At 38.1% G+C, this 14,593-nt stretch overlaps 1 protein-coding gene across 1 annotated transcript; it reads left to right on the forward strand.

Moving 5' to 3' along the window:
* The first annotated feature begins 1,187 nt into the window (after positions 1–1,187).
* On the forward strand, positions 1,188–12,850 carry LOC130809138 (uncharacterized). Its single transcript, XM_057674783.1, has 2 exons — positions 1,188–1,895; positions 12,518–12,850. The coding sequence occupies exons 1-2, from the start codon at positions 1,188–1,190 to the stop codon at positions 12,848–12,850; spliced, it is 1,041 nt and encodes a 346-aa protein (XP_057530766.1).
* The last annotated feature ends 1,743 nt before the right edge of the window (positions 12,851–14,593 follow it).

Here is a 14,593-nt window from a genome sequence, read left to right on the forward strand (position 1 = left end):
GTCACCCTCAAAATTGGGCAAATGAAAGTCAAGAGGGTACTCGTAGATACCGGGAGCACGGTTGATCTCATAACAATGGAGTGCCTAAAAAAATAAATTTCGAAGAAAAGCACTTGCAACCCCTCGACAAACCGCTGATCGGGTTTGGGGGAAGTCAGGTCATTCCACTAGGCACGATCATTCTCCCCGTGCGGGTGGGAGAAAGAAATGAAAGCAGAACCGTGCCCATACTATTCACGGTGGTGGATCTCACATTTCCCTACAACGCTATCATGGGGCTTCCATTCATCAACAAAATCAAAGATGCGATCTTCCCTTATCAACTCTTGCTACAATTCGAGCGGGATGATGGACAAGTGGGTATCCTCAAAGGGGATCAGGTGACGGCACACCAAGTCTCATCAACACCTTAAAACGAGGAACTTCCATCACCCCCTCCAAAAGGGAAAGGGAAGAAAAGTCCCCTACTGTCATGAGCGTGTATCTAGAGAACCCCAACCCGCACGAAAGGCCTCGCCCCGTAGAACGATATGAAGAGGTGGACATATTCGAAGGAAAACGCATTAAAATAGGGAAAGACCTCCCTGGCCCGGTTAGGCAAGATATCATGGCCATCCTTACTGAGTTCCGCGACGTCTTTGCTTTTTCCATGGAAGAAATGCCTGGCATCCCTATAAGTGTCATGTGCCATAAACTTGATATAAAACCAGGCTACAAACCCATAAAGCAAAAGCTGCGACATCAAGGAAGAGAGTGGATAGAGGCCGCCCGAGAAGAAGTGGAGAAATTGCTGAGAGCTGGATTCATCAAAGAATGCAAATACTCCGATTGGCTCTCAAACGTCGTCCTCATGAAAAAATCAAACGGCAAGTGGAGGATGTGCGTTGACTTCACGGATCTGAACAAAGCCTGCCCCAAGGACGATTATCCTCTTCCTAAAATAGATCGTTTGGTAGATTCCACGGCAGGCCACGCTCTACTGAGTTTCATGGATGCTAACGCCGGCTACCATCAGATTCCCTTGGCCACAGAAGACCAGCCACATACGGCCTTCATTACGAATGCCGGAGTATACTGCTACAAAGTTATGCGCTTCGGCTAAAGAATGCTGGAGCTACTTACCAGAGAATGGTCAATAAGGTCTTCCAATCTCAGATAGGCCGAAACTTGGAGGAATACGTGACGATATGATCACAAAAAGCAAGCAGACGTCCCAACATGCCGTGGACTTACGCGAGACGTTCAACACCCTCCGAAAACATCAAATGAGACTCAACCCTGAAAAGTGCGTGTTCGGAGTCACCGGTGGGAAATGCCGCCTTGGGAAGGTTTCTATCAAAGTCCGCGGACAGATGTTCGCCCTTCTTCAAAACCCTCAAGCAAAGCAAGTTCGAGTGGACAAGAGAAGCCGAGGAATCCTTCCAGCAGCTGAAAGAGCACTTGTCATCTTTGCCGAAACTGGTTTTGCCATTCAACGGGAAAAGCTGGTCTTATACGTCTCGGTCTCCGAATACTCCCTGTCGAGAGTACTGATCACCGAAAGAGAAAAGAAGCAATTCCCCGTATACTATGTGAGTCACGCCTTTCGAGGATTTGAGGGAAACTACAGCGAAGTAGAAAAGTTCTTATTTGCAATCGTGATGGCGAGCAGGAAACTGAAACCATACTTCCAATCCCACCAGATCATCGTCAGATCCAGCCAACCTGTGAAAAAGATTCTGGAAGGAAAAAACAAATCAAGCCGCGTCACTGATTGGGCTAATCAACTTGCAGATTTCAGCATCGAATACGAACCACGAACAACGATCAAAGCACAAGCCTTGGCTGACTTCATCGCCGAAAGCACTATCCCCCAACATCTTGAACCTAATCAAGAATGGAAGTTGTATGTGGATGTGTTGGCCTCTTAAGGTTTTGATGATGACTTTACTTTTAAATAAACAAACATATTTTAGAGATTGTTTTGTAGGTATATATCCGATTTAATGTGAATCGTTGATGAAGCCTATGACTTGATTCGTGAAAGAAGTACATGTCTCAAATATCCAAGAAGTTGGGAAATTGCTCTTGAAGACAGTTTACTGTTACTAGAGTTGAAGTTCTGACGAATGTTGTAGATGGAGACAGTGTGCTGTTCCTCACGATACAGGTCCGAAGAAGACATTGACTGGAAGTTACGAAAATTATGTTTTCTGTTTTTAGTTAATGTAAAAGGTTAAAATTTAATTAGTTGCTTATTTAAATTTATTTATTAATTGGCAAAATGATTTTAATTCGCCTAAAAACATGGAGAAAATCAACTCCTTGTTTATCTCCTATAAACTCGGAATTCAAGAGAGTTGTTCTCTTCTTTGAATTGGTCTCCTATAAAATAGGATCTTACTTAATCCATGATGTTTTAACCGTGCATGTGTACAGCAGTTACATTCCACTCCTACCTTTAACTAACTTTCCATTTTCTTTGGGAGCAAGTAAGTTATGGAGAACGTGGGATATGTGCAACTCGTGGAGAACGTGGGCTGAGTGCACTGTCTGCTGTTCCCCTTATAAAAGAGGGAAATTACGGTTCAGTATGATGGATGAATGAATGAATGTTGCATGGAGAGTGTCCATCAAAAGGGAGAATTAATTGAGAAAAATATTCTAAGTTTTAAATGCCAATTAATTTATAATATTTTTCTTAAGCAACAATTTCATTTTGATCTTTATGAGAATTGGCCTTGTAAAGGGTAATTGAGTGTTTTGTTGTAATTAGACTTATGGGAAGTCTAAGGGAATAGAGAATAGAAACGTGAGAAGAGAAAGAGAAGGAGAGAAGAGAAGAGAAGAGAAGTGGGCCTAAGTAGAGAAGCTTTGAGTAAAGCATTTAGAGAATTGAGAAGCTTCAAGTGAAGCAAACATTGTTTTGTGTAATTGTAACTAATTGCCTAAACATAGTGAGAATTTTGAAATCCCGGGGGGTCGTGGTTTTTCCTTCTTATTAGGCCAAGAAGGTTTCCACGTAAAATCTTTGTCTCCTTTATTATTTTTCTTTTCGTTTTTAAGTTTAAGTTTTGTTCTTTACTTGATACAATTCCGCAAAAAGTTGAGCAAAAAATCTTAAATTAACAACACAACAATTCACCCCCCCCCTCTTGTTGCATTCGATCATCCATTAGTATTTCTACAATTGGTATCAGAGCCCTGTTCCTCATTTAATCAGGAAACCCTGAGAGCAGTATCCTGTTCCCTGGAAAGATGTTGAAGATGAACGAGCGCATGGAAGAGGGGTACTCCACACAAAGGCCACCCATGTTCGATGGGAAATTCTATACTTACTGGAAAAATAGAATGGAAATCTTCATAAAAGCCGAAAACTATCAAGTTTGGAGAGTCATTGAAATTGGAGACTTTGAGGTGACGACCATCAACTCCAACAATGAAGCTGTTCCAAAGCCAATCACTGAATATGAAAAAGAAGATTTTCAAAAGATGGAGATGAACGCTCTTGCTATCAAGTTACTTCACTGTGGGCTTGGTCCAAATGAGCACAATCGAATTATGGGTTGCAAAACCGCTAAGCAGATTTGGGACCTGCTCGACGTTACCCATGAAGGTACTAGTGAAGTAAAGAGATCCAAGATTGATTTGCTAATGTCCAAATATGAAAGATTCGTAATGGAACCTAGGGAAAACATTCAAGAAATGTTCACTAGGTTCACAAATATTACGAATGAGTTAGTCTCTCTTGGTAGAATCATTCCCGTTGATGAACAAGTTAGAAAAGTACTTAGGAGTCTTCCTCAAGACAAACGCTGGAGAGCAAAGGTTACAGCCATCCAGGAGTCCAAAGATTTCACCAAGTTCAATTTGGAAGAGCTGGCTGGTTCCCTAATGACCCATGAATTGCATTTGGGAACAGCTGACAGTTCCCGAAACAAAGGATTGGCTCTAGCAGCTGATGATAGCGATGAATCAGAAACTGGTGAAGAGGAAGCAGCACTGTTGGCTCGAAAATTCAAAAAATTCTTCAGGAACAGAAGGTATGGTAATCAAAGGAATAACAAAGAAAAGGGAACACCGAACTTGAAGACAAACTTTGAATGCCATAAGTGTGGGAGCACTGAACACTTCATCAAGGATTGCCCTCAATGGAAAAATGAGAAGGGCAAGGGAAAAGTAAGAGAAGTTGGAAGACAATATAAGAAGGGAAACTTCAAAACTGATTTTAGAAAAGCAATGATAGCAGCTTGGGGAGATACGGAGAGCGAGGCTGAGACAGAATCTCCAGTGGAAGAAGAAACAGCAAACCTATGTCTCATGGCATCTCATGAAGAATCCAAAGAAAAAGAGGTAATGTCTTCTGGTCCATCTCCTAAACATCTGTCCAACATAAGTAAGAATAAACTAATTAAACTGCTTTTAGAGACACAAGAAAAGCTAGATGAAAAAACAGCTAAGTGTCTCCAAATTGAGAAAGATCTTAACTTAAGTGAAGATCATAACTCATATCTAAACTCCTTTAGAATCGATGTGCAAAGTAGATTTTTTGATTTGCTAGATAAGAATATCATTTTGCAAGAGCAGTTGGAGAAATTAAAACAGGAAGTCATCACTCTTAATATTGAATTGAATCAAAGCAAATTGTTAGGATTAAAATCGGTTGAAAATGATAAAACCACTCACGTGGTTAGCACTGAATTTCAAAAGTTGAAATCAAAATTAGAATCCTACGAAATTGAAAATGAAAATTTGAAAAATAAAATAAACTTAAGAGGAAAAGGGAAAATCAATGAAATTCCCAAATGGATTCTAAATGCTAAAACCAAAAGTAAAGAAGGTCTAGGCTATATAAGGAATGATAAAAAGAAAAAGTTCTATGTAGATCTCCCTAGTAGCAAAATATGTTCCTTCTGTGGTAAAAGTGGACACCTAAAACATCAATGTATAAAGAGGGAACAGCATGTCAAAGCAAATAAAAATTATGTCGAACGTACATGGATTAAGAAATGTGATTCAAATATTGTCGACAAGGAACCCAAGGATGAATGGGTTCCTGCACCTAACCACTAATTTGCTTTGCAGATTCAAGTGAGGGGGAACAACTCATGGTATCTCGACAGTGGGTGTTCCAAGCATATGACGGGTGACAAATCTAAATTTCTCTCACTTGAAGCCTATGATGGGGGAACAGTAACCTTCGGTGACAACATGAAGGGTGAGATAATCGCCAAAGGAAAGGTTGGAAGGTCTAGTTCCCATGCCATTGATAATGTATTTTTAGTCGAGAATTTAAAACACAATTTGTTAAGTATTTCTCAATTTTGCGACAAAGGTAACTCTGTTAAGTTTACTTCTGAAAAATGCATAATTTCTAGGAACAGTACAAGAGACCCTGTGCTGGAGGGAATCAGAAAAGGGAACACCTATGTGGTGGACCTGGACACTGTTCCCAGAAACAGTCTAACGTGTTTAAGTGTTATTGAAGAAGATCCACTTCTTTGGCACAAGCGTCTAGGTCATGCTAGTTATTCATTGATTAACACTTTAAGATCAAAAGACCTAGTAAGAGGATTACCTGCAATAAAATTTCTTAAAAATGAAGTTTGTGATCCTTGTGCTAAAGGGAAACAAGTGCGGTCATCCTTTAAATCAAAGAACGTTGTGACTACCACTAGACCATTAGAATTAATTCATATGGATTTATGTGGACCAATGAGAACACAAAGCCGTAGTGGCAAAAAGTATGTATTTGTTGTTGTTGATGATTATAGTAGATTCACGTGGACCTTATTTTTGGCAAGCAAAGATGAAGCTTTTGATGAGTTTGTTTCCTTTGCTAATAAAACACAAAAATCTACCAATAATCAAATTGTTCACATTAGGTCTGATCATGGAAAAGAATTTGAAAATTCAAACTTCATGAATTATTGCAATGAACATGGCATAAATCACAATTTTTCCGCACCTAGAACACCACAACAAAATGGTGTGGTAGAAAGGAAAAATAGGACTTTAGAAGAAATGGCAAGGACCATGTTGATTGCTAGTGGTCTACCTAGGAATTTTTGGGCAGAAGCCGTTAATACTGCATGCTATACATTAAATCGTGTACTAATTAGACCAATCACTTCAAAGACACCCTATGAATTGCTCAAAGGTGTTAAACCAAATATTTCCTATTTTCGTATATTTGGATGCAAATGTTTTGTTCATGTGAATGGAAAACGAAACATAGGTAAATTTGATGAAAGAAGTGATGAGGCAGTATTTCTAGGTTATTCATCACAAAGCAAAGCTTACAGAGTTTATAATAAGAGAACAATGTGTGTAGAGGAGTTTGTTCACATAATCTTTGATGAAACTAACTTTTCAACAAGTGAACAGGAAACAAGTAATATTAAAATAGGTCTTGCAAATTTGGAAGATGAAGATGAAGGAATAAAAGTGCAAGATCGAGGAACAGCAAGCGAACAGTCGATACAAGAAGAGGCAGAAGAAACTGACCAAATCCAGGAACTGCCAGCACAACATGACCAGCAGACTGTTCCCAATCCAACTGTTCCCACAGATGAGCAAAATGATCCAGTAGCTGAACAGAATGTCAATCAAGTTACTGAACAAGAACATGCTACTGTTCCTTCAAGAGAATTTGTGCCTAAACCTTGGAAGTATCAAAGATATCATCCTCTTGATTCAATTATAAGTGATATAAATAAGGGGACACAAACTAGATCTCAATTGAGAAACTTTTGTGCACACTTTGCGTTCCTATCATCACTTGAACCTAAAAATCACGAGGAAGCTTTGAAGGATTCCGATTGGATAGTTGCCATGCAAGATGAATTAAATGAGTTTGAAAGAAATAAAGTGTGGCACTTGGAACCCAAACCGAAAAACAAGAAAGTTATTGGTTTGAAATGGGTATTTCGGAACAAGCTTGATGAGCATGGAATAATTGTTAGAAATAAAGCTAGACTCGTGGTTAAAGGTTACAATCAACAAGAAGGTATTGATTATACCGAGACATTTGCTCCAGTAGCAAGGTTAGAGGCCATTAGAATTTTAATTTCTTTTGCTGCATTTATGAATTTTAAACTATATCAAATGGATGTGAAATGTGATTTTTTGAATGGTTATCTTGATGAAGAAGTTTTTGTGGAACAACCCCCAGGTTTTGAAAATACCTCTTGTCCTAATCATGTCTACAAGCTTGACAAAGCCCTATATGGCTTGAAGCAAGCTCCTAGACAATGGTACGAAAGACTTTCAAAGTTTTTGATTCAAAATAACTTTGTAAGAGGAAAAATCGACAAAACCTTGTTCTTTAAGAATAAAGGTTCTAATATCTTGGTTGTTCAAATTTATGTTGATGATATTATTTTTGGTGCTACTAATGACTTGTTATGTAAAGAATTTGCTAACCTTATGGGTACAGAATTTGAAATGAGCATGATGGGAGAATTAAATTTCTTTCTTGGTTTGCAAATTAAACAAACTAAAAATGGTATTTTTATTCATCAACAAAAATACATCAAAGAACTTCTTAAGAAATATGGACTAAACAATGCTAAAACCAACTATACACCTATGGCTACCAATGTTAGACTAGATGAAGACCTAAATGGGACCAACGTAGATCAAACCATGTATAGAGGCATGATAGGTTCTTTATTGTATCTAACTGCAAGTAGACCTGATATTTCTTTTAGTGTTGGTTTATGTGCTAGATTTCAATCAAGTCCTAAAGAATCACATCTCACGGCAGTAAAGAGAATTTTGAGATATTTGAAGGGAACAGACGACTTGTCCCTATTTTATCCTAAAAGTGATGTTTATGATTTAAAAGGTTTTAGTGATGCAGATTATGCAGGTGATCTTGTTAATAGAAAAAGTACATCAGGTATGGTACAATATCTTGGCTCATGTTTAGTTTCATGGAGTTCCAAGAAACAAAACACAGTTGCATTATCCACTGCAGAAGTTGAATACGTAGCAGCAGCAGCTTGCTGTTCCCAAATGCTTTGGATAAAACAGCAACTTAGAGATTTTGGTATTAAAGTTGAATGCATTCCTATTTATTGTGATAATACTAGTGCCATATGTATATCTAAAGATCCAGTGCATCATTCACGTGCTAAACATATACATATTAGACATCATTTTCTTAAGGATAACGTAGAACACAAAAATATTGTATTGAAGCATGTTAACACAAATGAACAAGTTGCAGATATTCTGACCAAACCACTTCCTAGGGAACAATATGAAAAAATAAGATTGGAACTTGGTATGATCAAGCTCCACTAAAGTTAGTTGCATATATTTCCCATTGAAGCATCATGAGAATGAAAAAGTCAGGAATCAATCTCAATATTTTGATTGAAAATCAATTATTGCATGGATCAAGTAAACACGTAATAAAGTTTGTACTATGAATGTTTTTACATTTGCATGTTGTTAATTCAAACAGACCAAAGCAATATGTTCATTATTTTCTTCATAATAATTCATAAAATCATAATTAATTTTCTTTATTTCCTATTTTATATTTTATTCATATTTCACATTTTTTTACTGTCAACTTAAATTGAGAGCTTTTGGGAAAACGGTTCTTCTTCACTCAAGTAATGCAAAGCAATAAAGAGATGGGACTTGGAGGAGTAACCGTCACTTCAATAATTTAAAAACCCCTGCTTCACGTCACCTTCCCAAACCTTCTCTCAATCTCTCACTCAAGAACCGTCCTTCTTCCTCTCTAAAAACCTTCAAAATTCAAAAATGAAAACCCCCAAATCCTCTAAATCAGGCAAGAAAACTCCAAAATCCTGTATGCCCGATCAACCAAAACCACTAAGAGTAGTACTTCCACCACCATTACTGCAGGATGCACCACCCACACCAACTGAAACCACACAAGAATCACCAAAACACTCCACTGAACCCACTTGTACCAAAAGAAAAATGTCAACAGGTGGTTCATCTTCTAGAGTAGTTAAGCGATCGAAGCAGGTTGATCCAAACAGCGCAGAAGAAGTTTCAAAGGAGATGACTGTAGGGTTCGGGTTGGACAAATATTGGTATGATTCTACGAACTTTCCTAGATTGCATGAGATTTTACAGTATCAAGAATGGGAATTGTTAATGTCAAATTTCAGTTGCAATTCAATTTTTCCAAACCTAATGAGAGAATTTATTGTAAATTTCTCTAATGATGGCGGTATGTGTACTAGTGTTGTTAAAACTGTTAAAATTGAATTTAACAGCGCATTATTAGGGGAATGGTTTAATGTTCCCAATATTGGTTTTGATACATATCATATTGGGTCAAAGATTGCATTTTCAGGCATCAATGAACGAACAATTTTTAAATTTTTAGGAATTGATAAAAAGGGGAAGATAAGTCACAATGTTCTGTCCCCTATGCATAAATTATTGTACAATGTTGCTCGCAGATTTATTTTACCACGAAACTCAAAACGTAGTCAAGTGAGTTTGCGTGATGCCACCTTGATTTACTGCATGGAAAAACATATTAAAATAAATTTTCCTTCATTGATGATCTCTCATTTATCAGACTGCATTGAAAAGAAAAGTTTCATTGGTTATGGAGGGTTGTTAACATGGATTTTTAGGAAGTTTGAGGTCCCATTGGAAGGGTTGGAGTTCCCAATGGGTCCCAATATGAAAATTGGTGCTAAATGTTTACAAAATTTGCATTTGAAATTGAATGATGAGGGAGTATTGATGCATGAGGGGGTTGTTGAAGTAGAATCTGATGAGGAAGATATTGAAAAAGAAGAAGAAAAATTGTGAGAGAGAGATCAGGAAGAAAAAGAGGAAAAGGAGCAAGAGCCTGTTCCCACTGACCATATTGAAACAGAAGAAAAAGGGGAACAGGATGGAGAACCTAGTAAGGGGGAAGCAGAACAGGAGGGAGCCTTAGGAGAAGAGGCTCATCACAATCTTAGTGATGTTACAAGTGATGAAGAGATTGTGATAGCTCTGAGGAAAAAGGCTAAGTCAATGCAAAGGAAGAGTAGGAGGTTGGCCTCGAAACGCAAGGCTACCTTGGTTGATGAAACACCATCTGACACCATCACTGAGCCAACACCTGATGAACCTACCTCTCCCAAGCCAGCCAATTCACCACCACATCAATTTCCATCATCACCTATCCCGTGTACACCACCACCACAATCACACACTTCACCCAATATTGGCTGTACTAACTTTGACTCTGTTCCTGCAGTTTCCTTACATTCCATTCTCTCCAAGCTCCTTGATCTACAGTCTCAATTCATTGCATTTCAGGATGAAGCTCGTGTCTCGCTTGCTTCAATTGTGGATCAGCTAAACCAAATGGAACAACGCCTTGGTGCCAAGCTGGACACAGTGGAGGTGCAGACTGAGTACATTGATGAAGAGACTGACCCTTGAACCCTCTCCCTCTGGTTTAAAAAATTTGTTTGTTGTATCACTTATCAAACAATTTTTCTTTTTGCCTTGTACCATCTGGGGTACATGGTTGTTGTAACTTTGAACAATTGCTACTTTTCTTTGTTTTTATTTTCTATGGTCTGTGACAATTAACTCTATGCAGGTTTAATCATTGTTCAAAGCACTTGCTTTTATTAATGTTGTTTGTTGTTTTCATCACTAACAAATCTATATGGTTTGTGCTGAGATTTGATAACTCCCAATTATTTTTGATTGATGTCAAAAGGGGGAAGATTATTGCACAAACTTAACAGGAGCAGTGAATACACAGTTACATATCTTGTTGATTTATATTGATTCTTATGAATGATATGTGTGCTGCTGTGTTTATGCTAGTTTAGTGATCATCTGTGTTGCTAAGTTTGTTGAAGTTCTCATGAAGTCCTTATGAATATTTGATTCTGTGAAAATACTTAATAAGTTATGTTTATTATTATTAGGTTTATTATAGTTTTATTATGTTAGTTTTTATTTATTTTTATTATTATGTTAGTTTTTATTTATTTTCGTTTAACTTAGTTTATTTGTTTATTTCATTTAAGTTTTAAGTTAATTAATTTTGAAAACTTTTGAAAAATATTTGATATTTTAGAGTAAACTGTTTGTTTATGAATGCTTGGTAAATTATATTCTAACAAGTTGATTTGCTAAGTTAATTCGAGTTACTTTAATCTCTAGTATGCTCTATGAATTTTGTTTTACTCTATTTTACTTAAGTTTGTTTATAAAGTTTGCCATCATCAAAAAGGGGGAATTTGTTGGCCTCTTAAGGTTTTGATGATGACTTTACTTTTAAATAAACAAACATATTTTAGAGATTGTTTTGTAGGTATATATCCGATTTAATGTGAATCGTTGATGAAGCCTATGACTTGATTCGTGAAAGAAGTACATGTCTCAAATATCCAAGAAGTTGGGAAATTGCTCTTGAAGACAGTTTACTGTTCCTAGAGTTGAAGTTCTGACGAATGTTGTAGATGGAGACAGTGTGCTGTTCCTCACGATACAGGTCCGAAGAAGACATTGACTGGAAGTTACGAAAATTATGTTTTCTGTTTTTAGTTAATGTAAAAGGTTAAAATTTAATTAGTTGCTTATTTAAATTTATTTATTAATTGGCAAAATGATTTTAATTCGCCTAAAAACATGGAGAAAATCAACTCCTTGTTTATCTCCTATAAAATCGGAATTCAAGAGACTTGTTCTCTTCTTTGAATTGGTCTCCTATAAAATAGGATCTTACTTAATCCATGATGTTTTAACCGTGCATGTGTACAGCAGTTACATTCCACTCCTACCTTTAACTAACTTTCCATTTTCTTTGGGAGCAAGTAAGTTATGGAGAACGTGGGATATGTGCAACTCGTGGAGAACGTGGGCTGAGTGCACTGTCTGCTGTTCCCCTTATAAAAGAGGGAAATTACGGTTCAGTATGCATGGATGGATGAATGAATGAATGTTGCATGGAGAGTGTCCATCAAAAGGGAGAATTAATTGAGAAAAATATTCTAAGTTTTAAATGCCAATTAATTTATAATATTTTTCTTAAGCAACAATTTCATTTTGATCTTTATGAGAATTGGCCTTGTAAAGGGTAATTGAGTGTTTTGTTGTAATTAGACTTATGGGAAGTCTAAGGGAATAGAGAATAGAAACGTGAGAAGAGAAAGAGAAGGAGAGAAGAGAAGAGAAGAGAAGTGGGCCTAAGTAGAGAAGCTTTGAGTAAAGCATTTAGAGAATTGAGAAGCTTCAAGTGAAGCAAACATTGTTTTGTGTAATTGTAACTAATTGCCTAAACATAGTGAGAATTTTGAAATCCCGGGGGGTCGTGGTTTTTCCTTCTTATTAGGCCAAGAAGGTTTCCACGTAAAATCTTTGTCTCCTTTATTATTTTTCTTTTCGTTTTTAAGTTTAAGTTTTGTTCTTTACTTGATACAATTCCGCAAAAAGTTGAGCAAAAAATCTTAAACTAACAACACAACAATTCACCCCCCCCCCCCCTCTTGTTGCATTCGATCATCCATTAGTATTTCTACAGGATGGATCCTCGACACAATCAGCAAGCGGAGCTGGGCTGCTGATCATGTCTTTTGCCGGGGTCTGTATGGAAAGAGCGGTCAGATTCGAGTTCGCGGCCTCTAACAATGAGGCAGAATACGAAGAATTACTCATGGGGCTCAAAATCTGCCATGAAGCAGGGGCGAAAGTATTATCCACTTTTTCTGACTCCCAGCTAATAGTCGGACAAGTGAATGGAGAATTCGAAGCCAAAGATGATGGCATGAAGATGTACTTGCAACAAGTAAGAGAATTTGTCAAGAAATTCGACAAATTCACATTGGTCCACATCCCAAGATCTCAAAACGCATAAGCCGATTCCCTGGCAAAACTCGCCAGCTCAGCTGAAACATCCGCGGCTCGCGATATTATCTGGGAAGTTCTTCCAAACACCAATATCAACCTCATGGTTAACACCATTGATAGATCAGAAATGTGGATGGAGCCATATATCAAATTTTTGCAAAATCAGACGCTCCCCCATGACGAGAATCAGGCCAAAGTGCTTCAAAAGAAGGCCAGATGGTTCGAGCTCCACGAAGGCACGCTCTATAAAAAATCATATACCCATCCCCTTTTAAAATGTGTTTCTCCTGAAGAAGGAAACTACATCCTTCGCGAAATACATGAAGGCGGATGCGGTATACATCAAGGAGTACGAACTGTCATTGGCAAAGTCCTCAGAAGCGGATATTATTGGCCCTCTCTCAGGAAAGACGCGGAAAGCTTGGTCAAGCGATGTCCCGTATGCCAATACCACTCAAAGATAGGAAGGAAACCCTCTAACTACCTGTCCGTCATTCAAGCCGTGTTACCGTTCGATAAATGGGGTATGGATCTCCTTGGCCCCTTCCCTCCCTCAAAGGGGCAACGCAAATTCTTTATAGTGGCCATTGATTATTTCACCAAGTACGTGGAAGCAGAGCCCCTCAGCTCCATCACGGACAAACAAGTCTGTCAATTCATATGGTGAAATATCATCACGAGATACGGCATTCCTCGTGTGATCATTACTGACAATGGGAGACAATTTGTCAGTAAGAACACGATACAATACTGTGATAGATTCGGCATTCAAATCCGATTCAGTTCCGTATCTTGGCCACAAACAAATGGGCAAGTTGAATCAGCAAACAAGGAGATCCTGAACGGTATCAATAAGAAAATAGAGGGGGTTAAAGGTACTGGGGACGAAGAACTACCCGGCATCCTATGGGCAAGCCTAACAACCGTCAAAGAAGCAACATGGCATACTCCATTCTCCTTGGTATACGGGTCCGAAGCCGTGCTTCCAGTTGAAATAGGCATACCCTCTACAAGGGTTACCTACTACTCACACGACGAGAATGAACAAGGAAAAAAGGAGAACTTGTATCTGCTTCCAAAAACACGGGGGAACGCATTGTTAAGATCTATGTCCCAAAAACAGAAGATGATTCGCAGCTTCAACCGACTCATCAAAACTAAACACATTCAAGTTGGCGACTTCGTCCTACGAAAAGTTGAGGCCACGGGAAAGATCGTAGATAAAAGGAAACTTGGGGCCAACTGGGATGGCCCATTCAATATCATCCGCGTCATCAAACCCGGAACATTCGAACTAGAAGACATGAAAGGAAAGAAGCTACCCCGCCCATGGAATGGAGACCATTTAAAGAAGTACTTCATTTAATGAGATTCGCAAGAGGCCAGTCAATGATCATTAATTTCACTAGAATCAGTAGCTTTATCCCGCGGCATAGTCGCGTTGTCATTACAATTTTCAATATATCAGAGATCCTAAATTTTTCAGAATTATCCGGCTCCAACAAGTATTCAATTATATTCTACTCCCTCTAGTAATATTGTAAATCTCATTAAATTCAGTAATATCTATAAGTCGGACCCCTAGAATGGGGTCCCATATTCAAATTTATTCTAAGTCACCACGAATTAGTGACATCCACAAGTGGGACCCAAAAATAAGAGTCAAATGTCAAAATTATGTTAAGTAAAAATCTTGCCCTCAAGTAAAATCGATAAGTCGGACCCCTAGATAAGGGTCCAAAAAATCTTA

The sequence above is a fragment of the Amaranthus tricolor genome, chromosome 1, assembly GCF_026212465.1.
Source record: "Amaranthus tricolor cultivar Red isolate AtriRed21 chromosome 1, ASM2621246v1, whole genome shotgun sequence".
Classification (NCBI taxonomy): Eukaryota; Viridiplantae; Streptophyta; class Magnoliopsida; order Caryophyllales; family Amaranthaceae; genus Amaranthus; species Amaranthus tricolor.